Genomic DNA, 25,356 nt, shown 5'->3' on the forward strand with positions numbered 1-25,356 from the left:
CCTACTCTTTAAGTGCATCAGAACTGACTGTAAACATAAACAAAAGCCACTGGTGGGCAATTAAATTTGAAGAAGTGGCTCATAAAAAGTGGAATATTCAGTATGTATTAGAATCAGTTACACAACATCTGATTTAATAGCTGGATTTTAAGCATTCCTCTTATAATACATGTTAAATGGCCTCAACAAATCATATTCTGTAATGCAGCAACATGACAATTTCAGTGTAGTCTAAGGCTTTGTAGGACAAGAACACTGAAGCAAACTAATCTGTAATCCTTTATCTACATTAAAAGGTTGAAAACCTGCAGGCATTTGTAACAAGAACTTTAAAATGAATTTGCCATTCCCAAAGTCACCTCACTAGACAGTAAAGAGGAGCTTGGCATGTGACCAATAAATGATGAGAGTGTAACACCTCGGGGTTAGAGGGCACGGGTGACTTCAACAAATCTCAGCGGCCGGGCCAACGGAGTAAGCCGGGGATAGGATGCCCTACAACCCTAACCTGTTAATACCTTTAAATTCTTAAGAATGACCTCCAGTCTGCTCTTTCTTATTAGTTGTTAGTTACACTAATTACAGCTTAACTGGTATTGCTGGTACCAGTTTTTCCCCTCAAAAGACATGCAGAGAAAGGTTATCTCTAATAGCTTCAAACAACGTTAGCCAAATTCTGCTGTGCCCATTAGGAGCACTTACCTCCCGTTCTGAATGGGTCTTTTATAGACATCAAAGGAAAAGACACTAAAAGCAATGTGTGTTTGTGGATTCTGTAAAGCATTTCATGTAGGAAGCTGTAAAAGCAAGAACAGTAACTTCTCCTGTGACTAGAACTTTCGAATAGGTTAAAATGAGGTAATTTATTTTTTATGTTTATTTTCAACATATAGGGGCTGGTGATTTCAAATATAAGGAGCTAGTTATACCTTAACCACGCTGGTGAAGTAAAAATACTTAGCCCATGAAATCCCCTCAAAATTTATGGTTTTTAGAAAGGGATAATGAAGTTTCTATCATGATCTTTTAGAACCATTTTAAGTTCAACATTTACATTGATGTTAACCCAACATTATACAGAATTGTGCATAGATTCCAAAGCCCATTTACAAAAGATTCAAATACCATCTGTGAAGCTGCAGTAAATTACCCTGTAACATTAATCTTTAAACCAGGCAGTAAATCAGAACAGAAACATACCAAAGAGATTTAAAGCAAGAGTCATATCTGAGTTATTGAGATTAATGTAAATAGTTTCACATATAACAGTTGTAGGTTCTCAATATCATGTTGTTTTTGCTTTGAATGAAACAAAATGACCTCTAAACATAAAAAATAAATAATATCTAAAGGACACCAGTGTATTTTGTGCATTAAAAAAAAATTCTGAGAACAATGATCAAAAAGTGTTGTTAACCTAAGCTCTGAGTTAAAAACACAATAACAAAATTTTGACTTTATACAACAGACACATTAGGGAGTGTCTGTTAACTTTGTAAAAAGAAACTTAGTTTTACAAAAGGGAATCTTTAAACCAAACCCAGTGTTCTTAAAAGATGCTGGCCATAGAATTTTGACTTTGATGGAACTCTCTGAGAAAATGAAGATAGATAATTAGAGTATTATGTGTCATCAAACCTAAAATGCCATTGATTTTAAGATTCATCATTACTTCACTTAGGAAAAACACTGCCAATTAGACTATGACACGATCCTACCTTATCACATGGACTGCAAGATATATTTAAACCTTAGGTAGCTAAAACTGCACCTTGTAATCACAATGAAATACAATATTTTATAATAAACCAGCTGGTCTACAATATATCTAGTGAATAAACTTTTTGTGTGTGTGTATGTGAGAGACAGCAATGCTTTAAATACTTTTACTGTATATAAAGCATTGAGGGGACACTGACCATATTAAAAAGCAAAGACATTACTTTGCCAACAAAGGTCTGTCTAGTCAAAGCTATTAGTTTTTCCAGTAGTCATGTATGGATGTAAGAGTTGGACTATAAAGAAAGCTGAGCACCGAAGAATTGATGCTTTTGAACTGTGGTGTTGGAGAAGACTCTTGAGAGTCCCTTGGACTGCAAGGAGATCCAACCAGTCCATCCTAAAGGAAATCAGTCTTGAATATTCATTGGAAGGACTGATGTTGAAGCTGAAACTCCAATACTTTGGCCATCTGATGCAAAGAACTGATTCATTTGAAAAGACTTTGATGCTGGAAAAGATTGAAGGCAGGAGGAGAAGGGGACAGCAGAGGATGAGATGGTTGGACGGCCATCTCATGACCCAGTGGACATGAGTTTGGGTAAACTCCGGGAGTTGGTGATGGACAGGGAGGCCTGGCGTTGTGCAGTCCATGGGGTTGCAAAGAGTCGGACATGACTGAGTGACTAAACTGAACTGACCATATATTTTCTATCTTCTCTGAGGACAGAAGAGGAGGAAGAACAACTGATGCTTTCATGATTTCAGTTTGTTCATCTAATTTGTTGATTAACTAAGACTTCTTTTCCACCAAGGATTTAAGGCAGATGATAAGGAGATCACATATAATCAAATAATTAGGGGAATGAAAAATAGAAAGCCAGAACTGGGGAAAAGAAGAAAAGCAACCAGATTGCAAGAATTTGTATTATTTCAATTAGATATAAAAATAATTGATGAAAAGCAAAACAGGTCCTAGATTTTTATTTTTTTTCCATTGTACTTTTAAAAATAAAGCATAATACATTATCTGTGAGAGTTGAGGGACACTTTTTCCAGAAATATAGAACTCTGGTAATCCCCCCAAATTTCTATAAAACAGATGACAAAGCAATATATTAGTTTGGCTGAAATGTTAGTTTGGATTTTTCTGTAACAGCTTACAGAAAAACCTGAAAGAACTTTTTGGGCAACCCAATGTTGTTATGTGTTAGAAGATAAATACCAAATGATAGCATGGCCGAGAGAGATATTAAATACTGGGAAAAGTAACCCGCACATATCAGCTGCTCTCCCTTGGAAAGATTAATATGACGGTACCAGTGGATAAAGCAGGATTAACAGGAGAACTAGTGGACTGTCTGTGTGTGTTCAAACGTTAAAACTGATCTATGGTATAGACCCTATTAAGCTATCTTAGGATATAGGTGAGTAAATGCCACCCTAGGACCCAAAAGCACCAACGTGAGTGAGTAACACTGCAAGTAAGCCCCCCGCACAGTGGCAAGCAGGAATCAGTAAACACAGCAAAATGAGCCAGGGTAAACTATTATAGGATCACAAACTTGAAACAGTCTGCTGATGGATCAGTTCGAGTGTTCAAAATGCAGAATCTTCTTGTATTTAGATATCCCACATTTCTCCTCTCTGTGCATCAGATAACATAAGCATCTGATTGTGGCACATATGTTAAATCTTCCAAGAGCCTAGAGAAACTGACCCAACAGCTATAGTGGACATACTTAAACCGTTCTTTGGGGAAGCACTCTTCAACTCACATAGCCCTTTGCTGGGCTGTCAATGGCAGCGTCCTGCCCCGGTCCCAACCTCCTCATAGATATGCTGGCCCAGACTGACCAGTCACAGTTGGTTCGGTCCTATTAATTCAATCTCTTTGGTTCTAGTGATGAATTTAGGGATCATCACGGTACCCTAGCAGGGCCAGTCTGAGTTTTCACTAAGATTATTTGGATGCTAGAGCTTTTTCTCAGGGGTAATGCTGAAGAGAAGATGCTACACCTGCTTGTATCTATCCTCTCTGTCTGCAGGCAAGAGAATGAGGTCAATGGGCAAAGAAAAGTAGAGAAGGAGACAGAGGAAGAGTCTTGGTAACAGTTTGAGGCTTAGAATCTAATAGTACCAGAAGCAGATTGAACCCTGGGCTTTTCCACTTACATTAATCAATAAACTGCTGTTTATTTTTGGTTTTTGGTAAGCAGGTTGAAGTGGACTTATGCAATTTGAAGAGTCTGTACTAACACAGTAACTGAAAGAGTAGCTTATATTCCACTCTTTTTTCCAACTGCTATAAAACGTGAGACTGATATTTATGTGTGCACATTTGAATTTTCACATATGCATTTGAATCTGTAAAATAACTACTCAATAAATTTTAATAGTGGCATTTTTTCAAAATGTTAATACATGTTTAAGGGCAAGACCTGATGCGAAGAACTGATTCATTTGAAAAGACCCTGATGCTGGGAAAGATTGAAGGTGGGAGGAGAAGGGGACGACAGAGGGTGAGATGGTTGGATGGTATCACCAACTTGATGGCCATGAGTTTGAGCAAGCTCTGGGAGTTGGTGATGGACAGGGAGGCCCGGTGTGCTGCAGTCCATGGGGTCACCAAGAGTGGGACATGACTGAGCAACTGAATTGAACTGAAGGGCAAGAAGTTTCTGGATTATCCACGTCAGTGCTATAGGTAACTGAAAGGGTAAGCCAAAGTAATTTATATTGAGTTTTCTAATACTTTAAAATAATGAAGGGAGGGGGCAGAGGGAGAGGAGGAATAACTTATTCTCCTGATGTTTTTCTAGGCACAATTAAAAGTAGTTTGCATTGGCACAAGAGTTTGGTATGGTAAAAACTGGCACAGAAATGTACTGGGAAGCAAGGGAAAGCTAGCCTAAGATCATGGTTTTGTTGCAGATAACGCCTTGAATATACAATTCACTAGTAAACAATCGACAGCTACAGACAGCTATTTCTCTTGGTTAAGAAAGCAGAAGGCCTTGGACAACAGATGCTTTTTCCAGAATGAATTTTCATATTGCTTGAACTATAACATGTAAACCACTTTAAGAACTGACTGGAAAATAACTGTCATCTGGCATTACGATTCGAATGAGCTATATTCCACTTCAAGTTGAGTTATAAAGAACTCCAATAAAAATATCTCAGTGTTCTCAAAATAATTACTTATCCCCTACTTTCTAAATATCTTATCAAATTCCAACATGGTTAACTTTTAGAAACCTTAAGTTTTCAGGCTCTCTACCTTCTAGCTGTTCTCAGCTGGTGCTAAGGGTCTAAAGAGGCAACTGCCCACTGGAATGCCCCAAACGTGAGCCCACCCAAGCAGACCTCTCAAAATTACTCACCTAATAACTGTTTTAGTATACATACTTCAGGGGTTTTCAGAAGTGACATACATTCATAAGAAACAGATTATCAGTGCTGGACCTTAACAGACTCTTGGCCTGTCTTTAAAACAAAATTTGTCCGCTGAAATGACCAGCTAAAAAGTGTCACTCAGTATTTAAGGACAAAGCAAGGGTGTCAAGGGCTTCCCTGGTGGCTCAGACGGTAAAGAATCTGCTTGCAATGCAGGAGACCACGGTTTGATCCCTAGGTTGGGAAGATCCCCTGGAGAAGGGAATAAGGGAATGGCTACCCATTCCAGTATTCTTGCCTGGAGAATTCCATGGACAGAGGAACCTGGCAGGCTACAGTCCATGGGATTGCAAAGAGTCGGACACGACTGAGTGACTAACACTTCCAAGGGTGCCAAGACTTATGCAATGTTTGATGGCTTCTGACACTGGTGAGTTTGCATGACCTGGGGAAAAAAATTTTATTAATCTTTTAAAAATTCTACATTGGTACTAAGAACTCGTTTTAGAAAGTTTTATAAAGATTGCTATATATATATTAAAGCATTTCAATATTCACAGATGGAAGTAAAGTTGGACTTAATAACTGAAGATCTATAGGCTTTAAGTTTTATTTTAAAAGGCATTATTAAGCATTGCATTGTTCTTTATGCCTTGCTAAATAGTTTTCAATAATTCTTAAGAAGAGTTTTTGCTTGCTTGTTTGTTTTTTACTTCTCAGAATGACTCTGTACAGGGATATATCACTCATTTTTATTTCATATGAGAATAAAACACAGATGAATTATTTATCTTAAATCAGTTGTTTGGTATGTACATTTACTTATTTCTATCTCCAGTATCAGGCACTAGGCAACTAAGCTACTTACTTAAGACACTGTCTTTGGTACCTGATGGTTTTTTCAATTAAACTCTTCCCAGTGTTTCTTATGATTTCACAATAAACATAAAGGAACTGATTAACAACTTTTTTCAAAAGCCTAGTGGAGACAACTGACTCTTGAGAAGAACAGGCCAGTGAACCTGCCAACTATTAATTTTTCTAGGTCTGTTGATGAGTAGTGCAAAGGCAAACCATCTGTAAGCTTTGTGCTAGGACAAAATTATTTTACTTCTTGAAAGAAAGGCCTTGAGAACCTTGGTCTTAGCATTAAGACTGAGGCTATTTGCCGTAAGTCAATATAAGGACCAGTCACCTGAAGAATGATTTTGTGTCTTAAACAACAACAAATCAACAGAAGCACTACAATTAAAGAGATTATCTGTTGTTTAGTGTCTCCTTAAGACTGATATATTAATCTTTACAGTTAATGTTGAGAAAATACTTTTCCTGACGCATTCTGAAAGATCCATGTAATTTGTTTTGGGTACTGAGAACAATCTAACTTTTTGCCATGGCTGTCAGAATTTTAGCCCTTGAATTTAACTCTCAGTTGCAGTAACTAATCATAGCCTAGATTTTTAGTCAAAACCAAGTCTTTTCACTTTTGCTCCCATTCCTGACTTTCGGTGCCTCTCCTCTCTCCTCACACCTCCCACTTAACTCCCAGCCATCTTTCAAGGCTTCCTTAGCTCTAGCTGTCCCTATTCTCAAGTGCTTCTTCCTCTGGGTCCTCCTTCTATCCTGTCGTCTACCCCTGGCCACTGGGGAGGGGATCCTTGGTTTTTCTCACCTCTTTCCTCTGGCCAACCTATGTGACCTTGCCTCATTCTGCTCCTCAGTGCCTAGCCCCTCACAGGTGCTTAGTAGGTATTTAATCACTGAGGAAGTATAGGGTGTAATACTACTGCTTATGAGAATGTGAGGACAGGGAACGAGGGGAAAAACAGAGCTGGTTTGGGGCCACAGCAAGGATTTCTGAAAGATGGCCCAAAGCTGCTCTGCTGGACACTATCCTTTTGCTTTTCACGGTCTGGTATGGCACCTCTGATCTACAAAGCTCATATTCTACCTAGTGTACTTAAAATATGAGTATTATTAGTAGTATGTACATGCACATGTTTTTAGAACAAATGAGAAACCAATCATTGCTTTGCTTATACTTTCAAAATTTAATAAATATTTGCAAGGATATGGGCATTATAAAATATGTGTAGTCAGATAATATAATGTACATGTACATTTGTGGTCAGGACAGGTAGAGCTCTGTGAGCTAATCTTAGAATGCATACAGTGGCAAACATGCTAACGATTTTTAATACAAGATATTCCACTGAGTGGGATTAACTGCTGTCCTCATTAAAACAATGACAGAAAATGTATATGTGCTTTTAGTAGAAAGTGTTATTTCATTTAAATGTGGTTTTATTTCAACTGCAGTATCACTGGATCAACTGTGAGAAAATATTTAAATCTCACAAATTCAAGCACCTTCTGTTTCCTAAATGTTCACATGGTGATATATGTGCACAGAGAATATTCACCAAATAAATTGTTTATTGACTAATGCAAGAAATTCAGTTCAAAAATAAAAATGATATTTTTTTTTTATGGAGTGTGCCATTTCTGGAAACTCGAATAAAAAGGATAAAGATTCTTTCACTTCTCATTTAAAAGCGTAACATTTTTGTTAGTATTTTACTTACAATTTCTTGGCCCAGAAGACAAAAATTTATGGCTTTAGATTCACTACTTTAATGACGTGACACAGAAGCAGCAAAACATTCTTTTCTACCTGTGGTGTTGCTATGATTGCCTTTTCAGGAGAGAAAAGAACAACACAATAAATCCCTATATGGTAAGTCTTTTCCCACCTCTTCTGTTTAAATCTCAAAGGCAATACATATTTAGCAAGCAGACAGGTGCCATAAAAATATGTTTGAAATGAGGTAATCATTTATAATATTTGCATGTGTTTAATGACATGATTACAGAAAGAATGATTTACATTTCACATAGTGAGCAAACTTACTCAGTGTCTACTTAGATTTAGCAATGTTCTTAAAACTATTTATGAAACAATCAAGTGTCTAAACACTTGCTATCAGCTGTTTTAGCTCTGCTTTTCATAAATATAACACAATCACAACAAATTAAAGGCAAGTCACTTGACTGTCCTGTTACATTAGCTTGATGAAATTAGTGGCTGGCAATGCTTAGCAGAAAGTGACAGGGTTTTCTCAATAGGCACGCATATCCATTTTTCTGGGGAAAGTAAGAATCATATCTTTATCAAAATTTCCAAAACTTTCTTCCTAAGATAACGCTTCTCAATCTCACTGATGAGAGTACAGTTACTGTGCTCCTAAAATAGATAGAAATAAGTAGCTACTGCAATTCTTCACCCCATAAAGTCATTCATTGGGAAGGGAAAAATAGTATTTTTCTTGCCAGTTTTCTGACCTAGGGATAGAACGCCAGATCTGGGACTGTCTGGCTCCATGGTTAATGCTCTTCTCTTTCCATCATAGGCTTCCCTGGTAGCTCAGTTGGTAAAGAATCTGCCTGCAATGCAAGAGACCCCGGTTTGATTCCTGGGTCGGGAAGATCCCCTGGAGAAGGGATAGGCTACCCACTCCAGTATTCTTGGGCTTCCCTGGAGGCTCTCATGTTAAAGAATCCGCCTGCAATGGGTTCGATCCCTGGGTTGGGAAGATCCCCGGGAGAAGAGAAGGGCAACACACTCCAGTTTTCTGGCCTAGAGAATTCCATGAATAGAGGAACCTGGCAGGGGTTGCAAAGAGTTGTACACGACTGGGCAATATTCACTTTGATACTTTCATCAGAGCCCTCTTATTTAACTCCTTTGCAGGAAAAAATAAACAAGTCTCTCTGTGTTCCTACACCGCTCCCCGCTGCTTCCAAACTCACACCTTATATTTTCTATCAGGAGTGGTAGGTGTTATGGGTTGAACTGGGTTCCCCTCCTAATTCATATCTTGAAGTCCTAACCCCCAATACCTTAGAATTTGACATGATTTGGAGACAGGGTGTTTACAGAAGTAAAGTTATAATGAGGTCATTATAACTGGTGGGCTCTGATCCAATGTAACTGGTGTCCTTATGAAAGGGGGAAAGTTGAACACAGAAAAATGCATAGAGGAAAGACAACATAAAGAGAATAAAGAGAAGACAGTCACCGAGAAGCCAAGGAGAGAGGCCAAGGACATACCCAAGACTTAGCCCCAGAAAGAACTGACCCTGTCCATACCTCTACCTTGCATGGCAGTCTCCAGAACTGTGAGCCAATAAATTTCTGTTCTTTAAGCTACTCAGCCTCTGGTACTTTATTATGGCAGCCCTAGCAAACGAATATAGGCGGCTTTGGACAAAAAAGCTAGTGAGTGCTCAGTGAAGAAATAATATGAATAAAGGCAGGACTGGGCTTGCATTTGGGAGAGACAATTGCAGTCACAGCAGGAGACCAGGAAGGAGAGGTTTCAGTGGTCACCACGGTGTGGGGAGCAGCGTCACCCGGTTGTGCATTCCTGTCCTCTGTACCCTTGTGGCCATAGTCAATCTGCAGTGCGCTGTTTTCTGCTTGCTGATGGAGACTCATATAATTATTAGAGGCTGGAAACAACTTCAGAGATGATTCCTTTCAATTATACAACATTATATCAGTTTTCAGGCAGTCTCTATTCAAATCCTTCAAATCAAAATCTGCTCCCTTACCTAGTTGTCAGTTGACAGCTAAGGAAGCAAACTTTGTAACTGCCTTTCAGTTATTACAATTCCAAAAGTCATTTCCCAATATCAGATAGTAAGTTTTCTAGCAACTGAGATGACAGCCTTTACTTTTTTTGTTCTTTCATTTTTTCAGTTTTGGCTAACAGTCAATGAGCACTTACTATGTAAAATTTCCTAAGATGCAAAAGAGTGATTTATGAGCTATTAAAAAAATCCCAGATGAGGTACAGTGACAACACAATGGAGAGAAAAATTACTGGGTGTCTACTGTTTAATTCCTAGGGGTTTCTTTTCACACTACCTAACTTTATCTGTTTATCAACTCCCTCACCCTGTGGATTGCTAGACATTATTTCACAGATGAGAAACTGAGGCTGAAAGAAGTGTCATTTCAAGCAAGAGATGGTAGGTTATTGAGCTGAGATTTGAACCCAGAAAAGCCTGTCTTCCAAACTATGCCTTAGCTATGGGACTATACTTCCTCTGGCTGAGAATATTTGTTAACAGTTGATTTTTATCAGAGGCAATACGAATGTAACAAGAGAACTATAACTCTAAATCTAAATGAAGACCCCCGATACCTGACACCTCATCATATTTACCATGAGTTGTCATCACGTTTGTTTAATGTTTACATTAACAAATAACTGAATCTAGCTTACATTTTAAGTAGGCTGGTATTACAAGCTGAATTGCACCCCATAAAAACTTTTGTGTTGAAGTTCTAATTCCCAGTACCCCCAAACATGACCTTATTTAAAGACAGGATCTTTACAAACATATTTAGGTTAAAATGAGGTCAGAAAGGTAGCCTTAATCTAATGACTGGTGTCCTTCTAAGAGGAGGAAATTTGGACTCAGATATGTACACAGGGGAGACAATGTGAAGAGACAGGGAGAAGGTGGTCATCTGCAAGCCTGAATCAAAGACCCTTCCTTTAGAGCCCCCAGAAGGAAGCCATTCTGCAACACTTTGACTTCAGACTTCTAGCATCCAGAACCATGAAAAAGATAATTTCTATTCTTTAAGCCACCTGAACTGCAGTACTGTGTTATGGCAGCCCGAGCAAACTAATATGTGATATATTAAAACTAATTCTCTTTCAATAAAATGGCATATGATAAGATTTGCCCACTACTCAGTCAATAATATCCAAAGTTTGACAGCTGTTTCAGGGGCATTATCATCCATTCCAAGACAACAGTGCAACTTAACACAGCTTATACACCTCCCTGGCCAGGGCACAGAATTCTAAAAGAAGAAGAGGACTAATTATTAAACAGAGTTGGACTATAAACAAAGCTGAGCGCTGAAGAATTGATGCTTTTGAACTGTGGCGTTGGAGAAGACTCTTGAGAGTCCCTTGGGCTGCAAGGAGATCCAACCAGTCCATTTCCTAAAGGAGATCAGTCCTGGGTGTTCCCTGGAAGGACTGATGCTGAAGCTGAAACTCCAATACTTTGGCCACCTGATGTGAAGAGCTGACTCATTGGAAAAGACCCTGATGCTGGGAGGGATTGGGGGCAGGAGGAGAAGGGGACGACAGAGAATGAGACGGTTGGATGGCATCACTGACTCAGTGGACATGAGTTTGAGTAAACTTCCGGGAGTTGGTGATGGACAGGGAGGCCTGGTGTGCTGCAGTCCATGGGGTCGCAGAGTCAGACACAACTGAGCAACTGAACTGAACTGAACTGATAGCTACTCCTTTGGAAAAGAAGAAATGATATGTTAAACAGGTTGCATAGATTTAGAAGAGAACACTGATTTTAAATCAATGGAAGGCCTCAATTTTTCCTTTTCTGAACATAGTCTTTGGCAGGCAGTCAATAGAAAAATCAATAGCGATAAGTAAAGCTGGTTTGTATTTAGAATTTTGTTGGAAGCTGGGGGAAGGAAACCTAAGAAACTCAAGTTCAATGCCAAAGCAGCTGATTTTGCCACTGGCAGAAATCACAGCAAGGATCATAGCTAAAGAGTGAGGTGGTAGACCAGCAGCCCAACATACCAACCTGCTAGGTTGTTTCCTAGAGGAAGCACCTTGGGTAAACCACAGTCTCCCAGAGCTTCTTGTCACATTTCTCTTCACTGGTTGTAATCATGATAATGCTAACACCTTGTTTTATGATTTTACTGGGTATTGGGGTAGATTTACTTCATGACAGATCATCTTTCAATTGGCTGGGGCTATAATCACAGGAACTGACCCTGCCTTCAAATCTAACAATCCATAGATCTCGTTTGGCTTCTTCAAACATGACAAGTAGGGAGAATTCTACTGTGATACACAGGATTTTGGCATTTTCAAATGCTTTTTAAAATTGCAAAGTAAACATTCAGAAACATGAAAATGATCTGGGCTTATATTCTAAATATAGGTTAACTACACTGAGGTATATAAACACACTAATTGTAATTGTAAATTACCACGTTGTACAGGAAAACAGACATATGGCAGGTGTCTTCACTCACTGAGCTACACTACAGTTCTTTAACATTAATGGGAATCTGATTAAAAAAAAATCTAATTTTTTAGCAATGCCTTTCTAACTGATATGTTGCAATAATCCATCATTTAGAGAACTGCCTTCCTTTTCTTTTACAGAAACTACAAAGCTGAGTAAGAATGAAAAGGCCAGATTTATTATTCTAAAATATTGCTTTATAATGAGAAAGAAAGACTAGAAGAATGCATATTTTTAGGAATCCTAGATTTTCTGGAATCTTCATTTAGAAATACTCCCTGGGTTTTTAAATTGTACAATACATACAGCAAATTAAAAAAAATCACCACTAATATCTATTATATTTCCCTGTATGTATGTATTAACATACCTTTTCCTGTAAAAAATAAAAGAATGACATCATAGAGTTTAACAAACTGTTCTGTCTCATTTAATAATCTTTTCTGAACTGTTTGTCAATTTTCACCATGTATGGTATTCCTTTTTTACTTAACTCTTTGCTGAACATTAAGTTGTTTCTAATTTTTGTTGTTAAAATTTAAAAAAAATGCTGATGGTCATCTTTATCACTACATTTTTATACACATCTCTAATGGTCATGTATGGATGTGAGAGTTGGACTGTGAAGAAAGCTGAGTGCCAAAAAATTGATGTTTTTGAACTATGGTGTTGGAGAAGACTCTTGAGAGTCCCTTGGACTGCAAGGAGATCCAACCAGTCCATCCTGAAGGGAATCAGTCTGGGTGTTCAGTGCAAGGACTGATGCTGAAGCTGAAACTTCAATACTTTGGCCACCTCATGCGAAGAGTTGATTCATTGGAAAAGACCCTGATGCTGGGAGGGATTGGGGGCAGGAGGAGAAGGGGATGACAGAGGATGAGATGGCTGGATGGCATCACCAACTCGATGGACATGAGTTTGAGTAAACTCCGGGGGTTGGTGATGGACAGGGAGGTCTGGCGTCTTGCGATTCATAGGGTTGCAAAGAGTCAGACACGACTGAGCGACTGAACTGAACTGAACAATATTTTCTTAAAAACAGTCTTAACAGTTGAAATGATAGACCAAACAGAAAGCACATTTTAAACATTTCCCATATGAATTACTCAATAATCTTTTATGAAGGTTGTACCTACTTACACAACCACAGATGGACTTGCTAAATACTTGTTTCTGTTACTTTGTTCATCATGACCACAACACTGTGTTCAAATTATTGTAGTTTCATAACATCTGGTAAGAAAAGGTCCTAACTCCTTACCTTCAAAAATTCCTTTTTTTTCCTTTTTTCAGTTTAGAATCACTTTGTCAAGTAATATTCCCATGTTCCACTAGGATTTTATTGGAATGAAATTGCAGTTTTCATTGTAACTGAAATTGCAGTTTTCATTTCTACATAGATAAAGCAATTTTGCACCTAAAAGGACTTCATAAATGAATTCTGCCAAGGAAGTTAGTACTTTTAATAAGAAAGACTATTTCTAGAAGAAAGTCATAAATAAAAGTGGTTATTCTAAAAAATAAATCCTTAGGACACAGTTTTAGTATAATAAACAATGATGCATAGTTCATACATTTTTAAAATATGAAATTACAGAAAATGATTAGATGCTACTTTAAGAGCAGGATAATGTTTTGGACTAAGGATCTCCTAACATCTCAAGTTTTCTTAGACAAGAGGTAGGAAAACCTCTAGGGAAGGGAGAGATTAATTTTTATGATAGGAATCTAATTAAAGTGCCAAGGATTGATAAAAGCATAAAAACAATACTCAATACATTATTTGGTATGGATTTGAAAGACTTACGTAAGAAGTGATTCAGAGTATTTTTCTTACTGTACTGAGCTAGAGACACCCAGAAAATACAGACTCGAAGAAAGGCAGGAATTACCTATTAGTTTTCAAGGGAAAACTCTTAAAAATAAGATGGCCAATGGGAAGGTGTTTCTTAAATTCTAAAATTGTAGATCTACACAGAGTCATGGTACCCGCTGAAAATGTGCTGAAGGCTACCATCACCATTTGAAGAAAATGCATGTATGTACAGAGGTGATTTAAGATGTACCACTGAAAAAGCCACAGGGAGTGTGGGATCAACTACCACAAATCTCCTCTAAGAAGCATTTCTGAGCTCAAGAGAAAGTAAGGGGAATTCCCAGGGAATAAGCCAAACGTAGCTGAAAAGTGAATTAGAGAAAAAAAAAAAAAACACATCTTTCAAGAAACAAGCTAACTTCTGTGTTTCATCATGGGCTCTGGGCAGGCGCTGTGCACTTTTTCCTACCACATCCTCAAACCTTCCCCTGGAGGCAACGATTATCCCGGACTGTTTACTCAAAGTTCTGTTTGGTTTTTGCTAGAAATGATACACTGACGTAGTCTTCTGTGACGTGAGCTTTTCACTTAATGTTATATTCATAAGAATATGCTTACTGATAACCACTAGGAATAAGAGTCACAATTACTTTTCAATTAGTAAAAAAAAGAAAGAAAAAAAATCCAAATCCACCTATGTATTGTAATGTACCTTAAAGCCAAGGCCAGGGAAACACACAAAGCAGCGATAAGCTTCAACCTCATCTTTCTCAATTCTTCTGAATGGCTCCCACTCCCCTCCCTTATGTATTCTTATGTGTTGTTTTTTTCAGACAATAGATGGAGCACTTCATGCTAATCACCTTGAAATGAACCCCAGAGGCCATGTCCCCAGGCTGGCCCTGACCAGGAATAGGGCCCCTCAGCTGGAAAGACTGGGGAGGTGCAGGATGGTGGCTGGGGCGGAGAGAAGGGTTCCTCCCGTGGGAAATGGTGCAGAGAGGTACGAACGTGCAAAGTAGGGTACTCCATAGTTGGGGGGGGGAGCCAAAATGGAGTCCTGAGGTCAGGGAAAAGCACACTGGCCTCCCTGGGAACGGAGGCCCGGCAGTGGGGAGAAATCGGGGCTTGGCAACTGCCCATCTCGCTCCAGTTAGAACCAAATTCTGACCCAGTCCTACAGCCGGAGCTGCCCAGTTACGATCTGCCAGGGTGCGGGCTTTGGCCACTGTAGGCAGTGTTTCTCCAGGCTGTTTCCAATGCGCCCGTCTGCATTTCGAGCCTGCTGCAGGATCATCTTTATTTTGCAGAAGCCCAGAAGGTTCTCAGTGTCCACTTTGCTGCAGCCACATTTTCAGCAGTGACCACAGCTTCCACGTGTTGGCGAGGCTCAGCGGCTGGGCCTCCAAGCAGCAGACGGTCCTCTGGCTCAGCACTTTTCCAAACACAGCCCCTACAGTGAACCCCACGTGCGCCTGTGGGTACCCCAGGGTCTTTCCTCTTCTGCCTCAGCCCCTTGGCCAGCTGCCCCATCTCTTTCTCTGTGGCCAGAGGTCTTCTGGCAGCGCCGGGGTCTGGACGCACTGCCAGGGGCCATGTAGAGCCCGGGGAGGGTGCCTGTGCCCCTGGGAGGGCTTGGGAACCAGGCCCCTACCTCGCCAGCTCCGACCTGGGGCCCACAAGGTACCATCCCGCCCGGGAATTCGTATGGTGGGGGTGCTGGAGGAAGCCCCCATCCTTCAGGACCTGGGCACATCCCCGCCTGACCCCCAGCAGGACCATCACCTGGTGGGGCCCGCCTGGGCGCTCAACCAGTTGGGGTGTCAACGTGCCCCCTGCACTGGTCCCCCCAAGCCCATCCCCACTACCAGCCGCCATGGGAAAGTTTGAGGGCCTGTGTCTCCGGCCATGGATGTAAGGCCACTCCAGAGCAGGGAGTCTGGTAGGAACTGATGGCTCTGGAGGCTTCTGAACAAGCCACCAGATTTGCCCTGGAGCCTTGTCCTTAGTGGGCTGAGATGGGCAGTGCGGGCAGGAGAAGCTGAGGCCAAGGGTATGTATGGGAGATGGCAGGAAATCTGCTAGGTCTTACGGATAATTCCTTGGTCCCCAGGGTTAAAGGAGGAGGTTCCCTATCCTGAACTTTGCTTCCAACTCGCTCCAAAGTGCAAGTCTCTCTCCTGAGCTTTGCAGCTCCAAGCTGTGAGTTTCCACATACACAGAGACCTACGTGTTTCATCTTCCTCCCCTCTGGAGACAGGTCTCTGGGCTGGCCCCACCTGTGGTTCTGTGACACTTTTCACGATACCTTGCTCACCAATATCAGGTTCCCCTCTCCCATTAGGGACCCAAGGATCTTAAAATATTTGTCCCTCCACCATGGTCCCAGCTCCGAGACCCTGGTTGGAGAAAGTTTAAGGAGGGAGGTGGAAGAGAAGATCAGATCTCAGCTTCCAAGGAGGAGCTCTGGGAAGGAGAGAGAAGAGTGATCTCAGCTGGACAGTCGCAGCCTTGGACTCCTTCTCTCTCCAACTCAACCACGAGGAGGCTCTACCCTAACCCACATCTACTGATATCGCTCTTGATGAAGTCATCAGTGACCTTCCAACTGTCCAATCTGATGGCCTTTTAAAAGTCTTCATCTTATTAAATTTCTCTACAGTATCTGATAATGCTGACTACTCTCTGGCACCTCTGTTTTAAATTTCCATGAAACACTAGTAACAGCCAAATCTATATTCTGGCCCTAATTTAATTTCCAGGCTGCAATTCCCACTGGCTTCCCAGGTGGCGCTAGTGGTAAAGAACCTGCCTGCCAAGGCAGGGGAGGCAAGAGACTGTGGGTTTGATCCCTGGGTCGGGAAGATCCCCTGGAGGAGGGCATGGCCACCCACTCCAGTGTTCTTGCCTGGAGAATCCCCATGGACAGAGGAGCCTGGTGAACGGCAGGGTTGCAAAGAGTCAGACACGACTGAACTGACTTGGCACGTGCACACACACACACACACACACACACACACACTGTCTCCAGTGTTCTTGCCTGGAGAATCCCCATGGACAGAGGAGCCTGGTGAACGGCAAGGTTGCAAAGAGTCAGACACGACTGAACTGACTTGGCACGTGCACACACACACACACACACACACACACACACACACTGTCTCCAGTGTTCTTGCCTGGAGAATCCCCATGGACAGAGGAGCCTGGTGAACGGCAGGGTTGCAAAGAGTCAGACACGACTGAACTGACTTAGCACGTGCACACATACACACACACACACACACACACACACACACACACTCCAGTGTTCTTGCCTGGAGAATCCCCATGGACAGAGGAGCCTGGTGAACGGCAGGGTTGCAAAGAGTCAGACACGACTGAACTGACTTAGCACGTGCACATACACACACACACACACACACACACACTCACTCACTCTCCATTGCCCTCAATCAAACCCTTTACATGCGCTTCTAAGCCTGCCTCTCCTCCAGGCTCCCTGAGCTGGTGGATGGTACTGCCACCCACCCAGTCACACAGACTGGAACCCAGGAATTGTTCTCGACCTTTCTCATCCTCTGAAGGGCATGAGTGGGCCTCCTAAAACGGCTGAACTCTACCACCTCCTCTCTAGCTTCCTATTAGCTGTTTTAATTTAGGTCACATAATTCCTTACTTGCAGCATCACAATAATCTTACAGTTGGCTTCTTCTGCATCTCCTTTCAAGGTAATCTTTCATACCTGTGCTAAGTTCCCCCAAATCCAACTAAACAAAAAAATCTAATCATGTCATTTTTTCCTCTTTTTTCCCCCCAAAAATCTAGCCCCCTTTTCCTAATCAACATGGTGGGAATTCAGATTCCTGAGTATGGAACACAGTGTTTTCTCTCTCTTCCTTTCCCAGTCTCGTCCACCACACTCCCCAAGCTCTCTGCATCCCATCTTATTCCATCCAAGCTCAGTGAAAACACTTCACTTTGTGATAGAGAGGGCACGCTTTTCGTGGCTATCATGCTTTTCTTCACGCCTCCCCTTCTCTTAGAAACAGCTTCCTGCCTGCCGTTCTCATTCCCTTATATCGTTCACGATTCTGCTCAAATGCCATCTCACCAGAGAAGACTTCCCGGACCAGCCTTGGTAAAACAGCACCCCTTTCACTCTCTGCTCCCTTTACTAATCCACTTTTCTTTTAATACCAGCAAGCATTGCTACCTGATACATACTTCTTTATCCTTCTGTGTGCTGTTTGTCTCTCCGCTGCCAAGAGAGCAGGAGCTTTGTCTGGCTCACCGCTGCGTCTACAGGGCCCACAGCTGTGCTTGGCTCAGTAAACGCTTCCTGAATAAATGAAGCATGCTCTGTTTCCAGTCCATCTTTAAGTCACAGTTTAGAGGACACTTTACAGTGAGGATTTCCCCCAGGCAGAGTTAGTTACTGCTTTTGTGGTCCCCTCCAGGTACTCGATATATGTTCTTTACTACGACATTTATCAGTAATTATGTATTTTCATGTTTCTGACTTTCCGACTAGGAACTTAAGGGCATACATGTAGGTGTTATAAAGCCTGGAACATAACAGAATCCCGGGTGATACACTGCTCAATAAACATTTGCTGAATGAGTGAAGGAATCCTCACTTCTACAATTCTGAGAGGGACGCACATCTCATTTCAGTTTCACGAGGAGACCCTTGACCCTGCCAGGTGCCTCTCTGTCCTCTCTCCTGTACTAGAACAAGGCTCTTAGTAGACGGAGTATTAGTACTGTGAGGCTAAACTGAAGTCAACACTACAGAAAATGAGGTTGTGGATACGGCCTTGAAGCCATGGGAGAGGGAAACAGAATCAAGAAACCAACTGCCATCTCTACAGGCTGTGTATTTGGTTATTTGTTTAATGCCTGCATCTCTGGTGCAATCCTGGCTAGAATGTATGCTGGTGAAGAGCAAGGTCCTTGTCTGTCTGGCTTATTTACAGATTCTCAGCACTTGGAACTGTACCTGGCACAAAGTGGGCAGTCAAGAGATATGTTTAATGTTAAATAAATGAATCTCAGCAGCATTCACGATGACAAGACTTCCTTAGTTGCCTTAACTCATGTTTCAAGATGATAGTTCATGGAAAACAGTTTGCAGTATACAAAATTTCACTGAAACCTATTCTTTCCAAGTATACGTACATGCTATTTTTTTTTTCCAAAATTACAAAGCAACAAATGTCTGCTAACACAATGAAAGGCATTGTGAAAGGCACAAAGAGAATAAAAGAGAACAATTATATAAATTAAGACTCACATAGTGAAACTAGCCCATTTTCGAGAAAGAAAACCACAGGGAAATAGTTCATAATTTGTCTAAAATCAATAGTTGAATAAAAATGTTTTTAGTGAATTGGAAAAAATGAGTCCAATCTAATTTGAGGAAAGCTTCATTATACTGAGTTAAAACATAGTAGCTACAAACATTTACTAAATTAAAAAGTGAGGCAATATGAACCTGATGGGTTTTTTAATTCACTTGGGTACGCTCAAGGCTTTCTCTTACTTGGTCTTCATCTGCCATTGTGCCTGTCTCCTTGTTTATGCATATGTGCTGCTACAATTAGAAACTCATATTCTTAAAAGAAGTCTTGATGTCTCCTTAAAAGTATATTTAATGGGCTACAGAAAGGGGGTTATCAGGGGGAAAAAGCAGGAGCATATTTGGTTGGAACAAAAATAGAGATCAAGGCAGGCAGATGATGGGAATGCCCAAGACAGCCGGCCACTGTTTGGGCTGGGGTGCTTGAGAGGCTAATCCATCACCTTCAACAAACACTGAGACCTCTGAGTAAGTGATTAGATTACACTGTAAGAATCAGGCTAGTCTTATCCATGGGGAATTATAAAGCCAGGATAGGAAACACATGGTCCCAGGCCCCATGTATTTATAATCTAAATGGAGGAGAAGAGAAACCGTCAGGAGAGCAGGATAGTTGAAGACTTGCCCAAAGAGAAGTTAACACTTTTCTATTGTTAGGATCTTTGGAATGATGAGAAATTTAAGTTTTAAGAGAAATACACAAAGCGTCAGGATTTGTGTCTTTAAGTTCCTCTTATCATGTTCCTGCTCAGTCACGTCTCTTTGTGACTCTTTGGACTGTAGCCCGCCAGGCTCTTCTGTCCATGGCATTTTCCAGGTAAGAATACTGGAGTGGGTTGCCCTTTCCTCCTCCAGGGGATCTTCCTGACCCAGGGATTGAACCCGCATCTCCTGGGTCTCCTGTGTTGGCAATCGGGTTCTTTACCTACTGAGCAACTGGGGAAGCCCCTTCTTAAATAGCTTCTATTCTAAGAGGACCAAAGCCAACTGCTAAGGTTATTAATGGTAAGAAGCAAAAAAACAGTGGAGACAAAGTACATCCTTGTAGATCATAGTTCGCATTTCATCTCTTTGAAAACTTTGCCCACACATTCAGGACCACAGTGAGCTCAGGGCTCTCTTTGAACTTGGTACCTTTCCACTCAGATACACTGGCTGCTTTAAAAAGTCAGCTGGGGTTTCCTGTCTTAGCTCCCACCCAGGAAATATGGAACCTCCTGAAGGACATTTATTTTGTACTTATGTGCCAAATATGTGTGCCAATACATGAGCGATCCGCAGCACCCCAGGGATGGTTAAGTGCCTCAAAGCACCTGGCTATGAGGGAGGTCTAGATTTGACCTGCGTCATCCTGTTGAGCAGCTGTCTTAAGAACAAGGAAGGTGATCCTTGCTTCGGCATCTCTCCAAATGCATCAGCCCCAGAGCTGCTCATGCTCCAGACGGAGGACAGGCCTTTGCTCAAAAATATGTGAGGAGTTTCATTGCTCTAGCAGAGGCTCCAAAACAAACTTCTTGAATGTAATTACATCAGCAGAGCACATAAGAAGATCTAAGAATAACGTACAGGTCAGACACAGAGGGCCAGACAGACTAGACGGTGCCAGTTTTATAGTTCTTCCCATTCTGCAGGTATCCTGATAACTGCGCACTGACCAGGCGTCAGTGTATGAAGGGACTGTCAGCAGAAGGGCAGGTTTAGGTCCCCAAAAATGACATCAGTCAAGGAGTGAGTGTGTGTGTGCTAAGTCGCTTCAGTCGTGTCCGACTCTTTGTGACCCCGTGGACTGTAGCCCACCAGGCTCCTCTGTCCATGGGACTCTCCAGGCAAGAATACTGGAGTGGGTTGCCATGCCCTTCTCCAGAGGATCTTCCCGACCCAGGGATTGACCCTGCATCTCTTGACCACTAGCGCCACCTGGAAAGCCCCTTAGTTAAAGAGACAAAAGGCAAAGACAGGAGACAATATCCAGAGACCCGTCTCTGGGAAGTCCCTCTCTGGACATAGGGAGAAAAGTCAGAAACCCAGGAGAACTGACAGCCATCCAGTAAGGAAAGACGCCTGCCACCCTACAGAGAGAGTTACCACCACACATCCCAATTTAGCTCACTGAAACTGCCTCAGATTACACTGAAGCGGCTAACCCGTCAATTCTCTATGTGGATTTTCAAGTAGAAAACTATGTCAGACAAAGTGAGACACGGGAGGTAAGTCAGGCAGGTAAGAAAAACAGATGCGTGAAGGTAAGGTACCCGCAGAAAGAACACAAAGCTATAACAACATGGAGAAAGTTAATCACATCAACGTAGTCACTGGGAAGAATCATTTATTCTCTATGAGATAAGTTTATTTACTTCATTTATTTACTCTATGAGATAAACTCACAAAATGGATAATGACAGCACTGTTTTGCAAAGGAGATAACGAGGACAGGAACAAGGGTGAAAGGACAGCCACTTGTGGGTAACAAGATTCTAGAGAAAAACTAGAATGCAGTGGGTTGCCACTGTAGATTTTCCTTGATTTTCTTAATTTCTGATGAAGGTGAAGGACTTGTTGTTGTTGTTGTTTTACTTCATTTTGCTGCTTTTCTTTTTGTTATTGTAAAAACTAAGTCTGTCCTGATATAACTGCGGCCTAGAAGTAACAGTTCATGACACAAATATGATACAACCACCTAGTCAGAGACTACAAGGAGATTTAGAGCATGGGGAGAAAAAAAAGCTCCAGTTTATTCTGCAGATCTGTGATACTCGTGAGCTCTGGACTTCCTGTGCCCTAAAAGAGTATTAAGGATAAAACCCTGTAGCCTCCACCTGAAGTCTTGAAGAATTTAAAATATCTGTAGGAGGCAGGAAGAGCAGCCGAGCTGAGCAGGCTGAGCCGAAGGGCATTATGCGGATGAGTCAGGTACACTCAAAGACAGTCACAAGCAGGTAGTTTCCAGGTTCCTGTTGTGCCGAGAAGGATTTAAACAAACTTTTCAGCTGAGCATGCCACTGTTACAGAAGAAAGGCTTTAAGGATGGTCTCACATTGATGATTCCAGTCAGGGTGCAGTCACCGTCTTCTGCATCAGATTTGTACTCTGCTTACACTTTTAAGTAAGAGATACACAACTGGTTTAGGGCTTCCCCAGTGGCTCAATGGTAAAGAATCTGCCTGCGATGCAGGAGACGCAGGAGACGTGGGTTCTATCCCTGAGTCGGGACAATCCCTCGGAGAAGGGCATGGCAACCCACTCCAGCATTCTTGTTGGGAAAATCTCACGGACAGAGGAGCCTTCTGGGTTCATGGGGTCGCAAAGGGTCGAACACAGCTGAAGCAACTGAGCATGCACATAACTTGTTTAGAGAATAAACGTTCTCTTACACTGCACAGCAAAATACACCTAACAAATGACGGCTTATGAACAATGAAACCAGTAATTCAGGTTGTGACATGGGCTCAGAGGAGTGAGTGAGAAGTAGAAGGGAATTTGTTTACAGGACTCAACTCTTTCAGGTGCTGCGAAAATTTCTTTTTTCTTAAGGAGATTCCAAATTGATTGACTTTGGTGCCATTACCATCGTAAGCTCAGGGCCTCTCTGAATGTCCCTGAAATCTCCCTAAGAAACCAAACAGAACGGTAGAATTTCTTGTAATAATGTAAATTCAAGAAAGACTTTTGTCTTTCATGATTGACACAAACGCAGATGAAGCACAAAGAAGAAACCAATGAATTTATAGACGCTTCTCATAAGGGTATGTTCTAGGGCAGGGCTTACCTCGTAGCTCAATCGGTAAAGAGCCTGCCTGCAATGCAGGAGACCCGGGTTCGATTCCTGGGTGGGGAAGATCCCCTGGAGAAGGAAATGGCACCCCACTCCAGCATTCTTGCCTGGAGAATCCCATGGACAGAGAAGCCTGGCGGGCTACAGTCCATGGGATCGCAAGGAGTCGGACACGACTGAGCGGCTAAGCACAGCACAGACGGGGCAGCCGTGGTCTGAAAGGAGGGCAGTGTGTTAAAGAACCGACGGGCTTTCAGGGGAACTACAGAATACAGTGCCTAGCGGGGAGGAGAGGAAAGGGAAAGGTCAGCGTGAAATGGAAATAGATTAGAAGAGTGAAGAAATAGGGAGGATGCTGAAGAGTCGGAAAATGGAGACGTTTAAAAAAGACTGTAGTTGTGTATAGGATGTGCTGGGAAGTTTTGAGAGTCATGGTGAAACATGACCAGAGTCAGGACTTAGATAATCTAGGAAACAGAAGGACGGGAGCAGGAGAGAAATGATAGAAAGCTTTAATTCTCAAATACTGGAGAGTAAAGAACAACTTTTCTAAAACTACTGTACTTAATTGTTGGATAAAATCATTTCTAATAACAATAGGAAGTTCTTGCTTTTGCACAGTACTGTGGGACTACACAGAGGACCAGACAAGCTGAAACCAGGCAAAGTGATCATAATAATCAATGAAAACAAAAAAACTGTGGTTGTTCCATAATCTTTGAATTTTTTTTTGTCATAACACTAAAATTCCTCTGAAACCAGGCAAAGTGATAATCATCAATGGAAAAAAAAACCCTGTAGTTGTTTCATAATCTTTGAATGCTTTTTTTGTCATAACACTAAAAATCCTCTGAAACCAGGCAAAGTGATCACAATAATCAATGAAAAACAAAACAAAACAAAACTGTGATTGTTCCATAATCTTTGAATTTTTTTTTTGTCATAACACTAAAAATCCTCTTCCTGTCAGCTAAAAATCAATAGGGTAGGGGAATAAAAAAAAAAGAGTAAGACATTGTACTTAATACATTGCATCTCAAAAACATTAAAACACTGACAATTAAGATACTTTATTCCTTTGTAAAAAAACTTACTAAGAGTAGTTTGTAAGTCTGAATAGTGTTTTCTTCCTTGTCACCTAACTTATACAGTTCAAGCAAATCTTTTCTGTGCCTTGGCGAACTGTCACACTCCGAGTGTGGAGCAGCTTCCAACATTTTATCCTTCACTCTTCCAATGTCATGAAATATCTCTGAGGGTTCATTTGATGTGAAGTGTTTCTCTGCCAGGATCACTTCCTCTGGGACATCTTCATCTTTTCGTTACAGTGCTTTCCAATTGCACTTCCAGCATTTTATGTCTTTGCTTCACTTTCATCTCCGTTGGCCGGATCTCTCTTCTGACCATCCGTTTTTGTAAATACAGAGAGTGCTACTGTGTATGAACTGAATAACAGATATGCAGTGCTCAGTCAGTGACGGATTTTTCTTTAAAAAGTGATACGATTGGGAATGGACCATGATGTGCATCTGTTATTTGCATCTATATTTGTACTTAATGCAGTTATTAATAGTTAATAGATTATGGTAAGTGAAATTCTGAACCTTATTTTGGGGGTTTGGTGTTATTTCACTAAACTATGGTAACTGAAATTTGTGTGTATTTGAACCACGCAAAGTGAGGACACCATGCATTCATTGAGTCGTGACTACGTGTCAGGTACTATTTGAACAGTCCTGGAAAGATTATTTTACTTAATTCTGGCCATAACCCGATAGTACGATCTTCACTTTATAGACAGTATGACTGTAGATCTTCATCTGGCCATGAAATAGAATTGATTCTCCACACATCTGGGAGAATACAAATTTCTCACACACATGTTAAATCCAAAGCTCTTCTTCATAAATACTGATACCACCACTAAAGAATTTTGAAATGACAAATAACACATCCATTTGAAACACAAAGCCAAAGTCAGGGTCTCATAATAGCAGGGAAGAAAGATAGAATCCTTAACAAAATTCTAGCAAACAGAATCCAACAACATATTAAAAAAATCATACACCATGACCAAGTGGGCTTTATCCCAGGAATGCAAGGATTCTTTAATATCTGCAAATCAATCAATGTAATACACCACATTAACAAATTGAAAGATAAAAACCATATGATTATCTCAATAGATGCAGAGAA

At 41.2% G+C, this 25,356-nt stretch overlaps 1 protein-coding gene across 7 annotated transcripts in view; it reads right to left on the reverse strand.

Annotated features, from left to right (window-relative positions):
* FAM172A (family with sequence similarity 172 member A) overlaps nucleotides 1-25,356 on the reverse strand; it is a 394,773-nt gene that overhangs the window by 97,577 nt on the left and 271,840 nt on the right. Inside the window, exon 11 of one of the 7 annotated variants that reach the window (XM_043913599.1) lies at nucleotides 24,215-24,605. The exons of the other annotated variants lie outside the window; for them this stretch is intronic. Coding sequence (XP_043769534.1) covers nucleotides 24,592-24,605 — 14 coding nt within the window. The 3' untranslated portion in view covers nucleotides 24,215-24,591. Of the gene's footprint in view, nucleotides 1-24,214; nucleotides 24,606-25,356 lie in introns of those variants that run through there. 7 annotated transcript variants of the gene reach the window in all.

This window comes from Cervus elaphus, chromosome 9 (genome assembly GCF_910594005.1).
Source record: "Cervus elaphus chromosome 9, mCerEla1.1, whole genome shotgun sequence".
Classification (NCBI taxonomy): domain Eukaryota; kingdom Metazoa; phylum Chordata; class Mammalia; order Artiodactyla; family Cervidae; genus Cervus; species Cervus elaphus.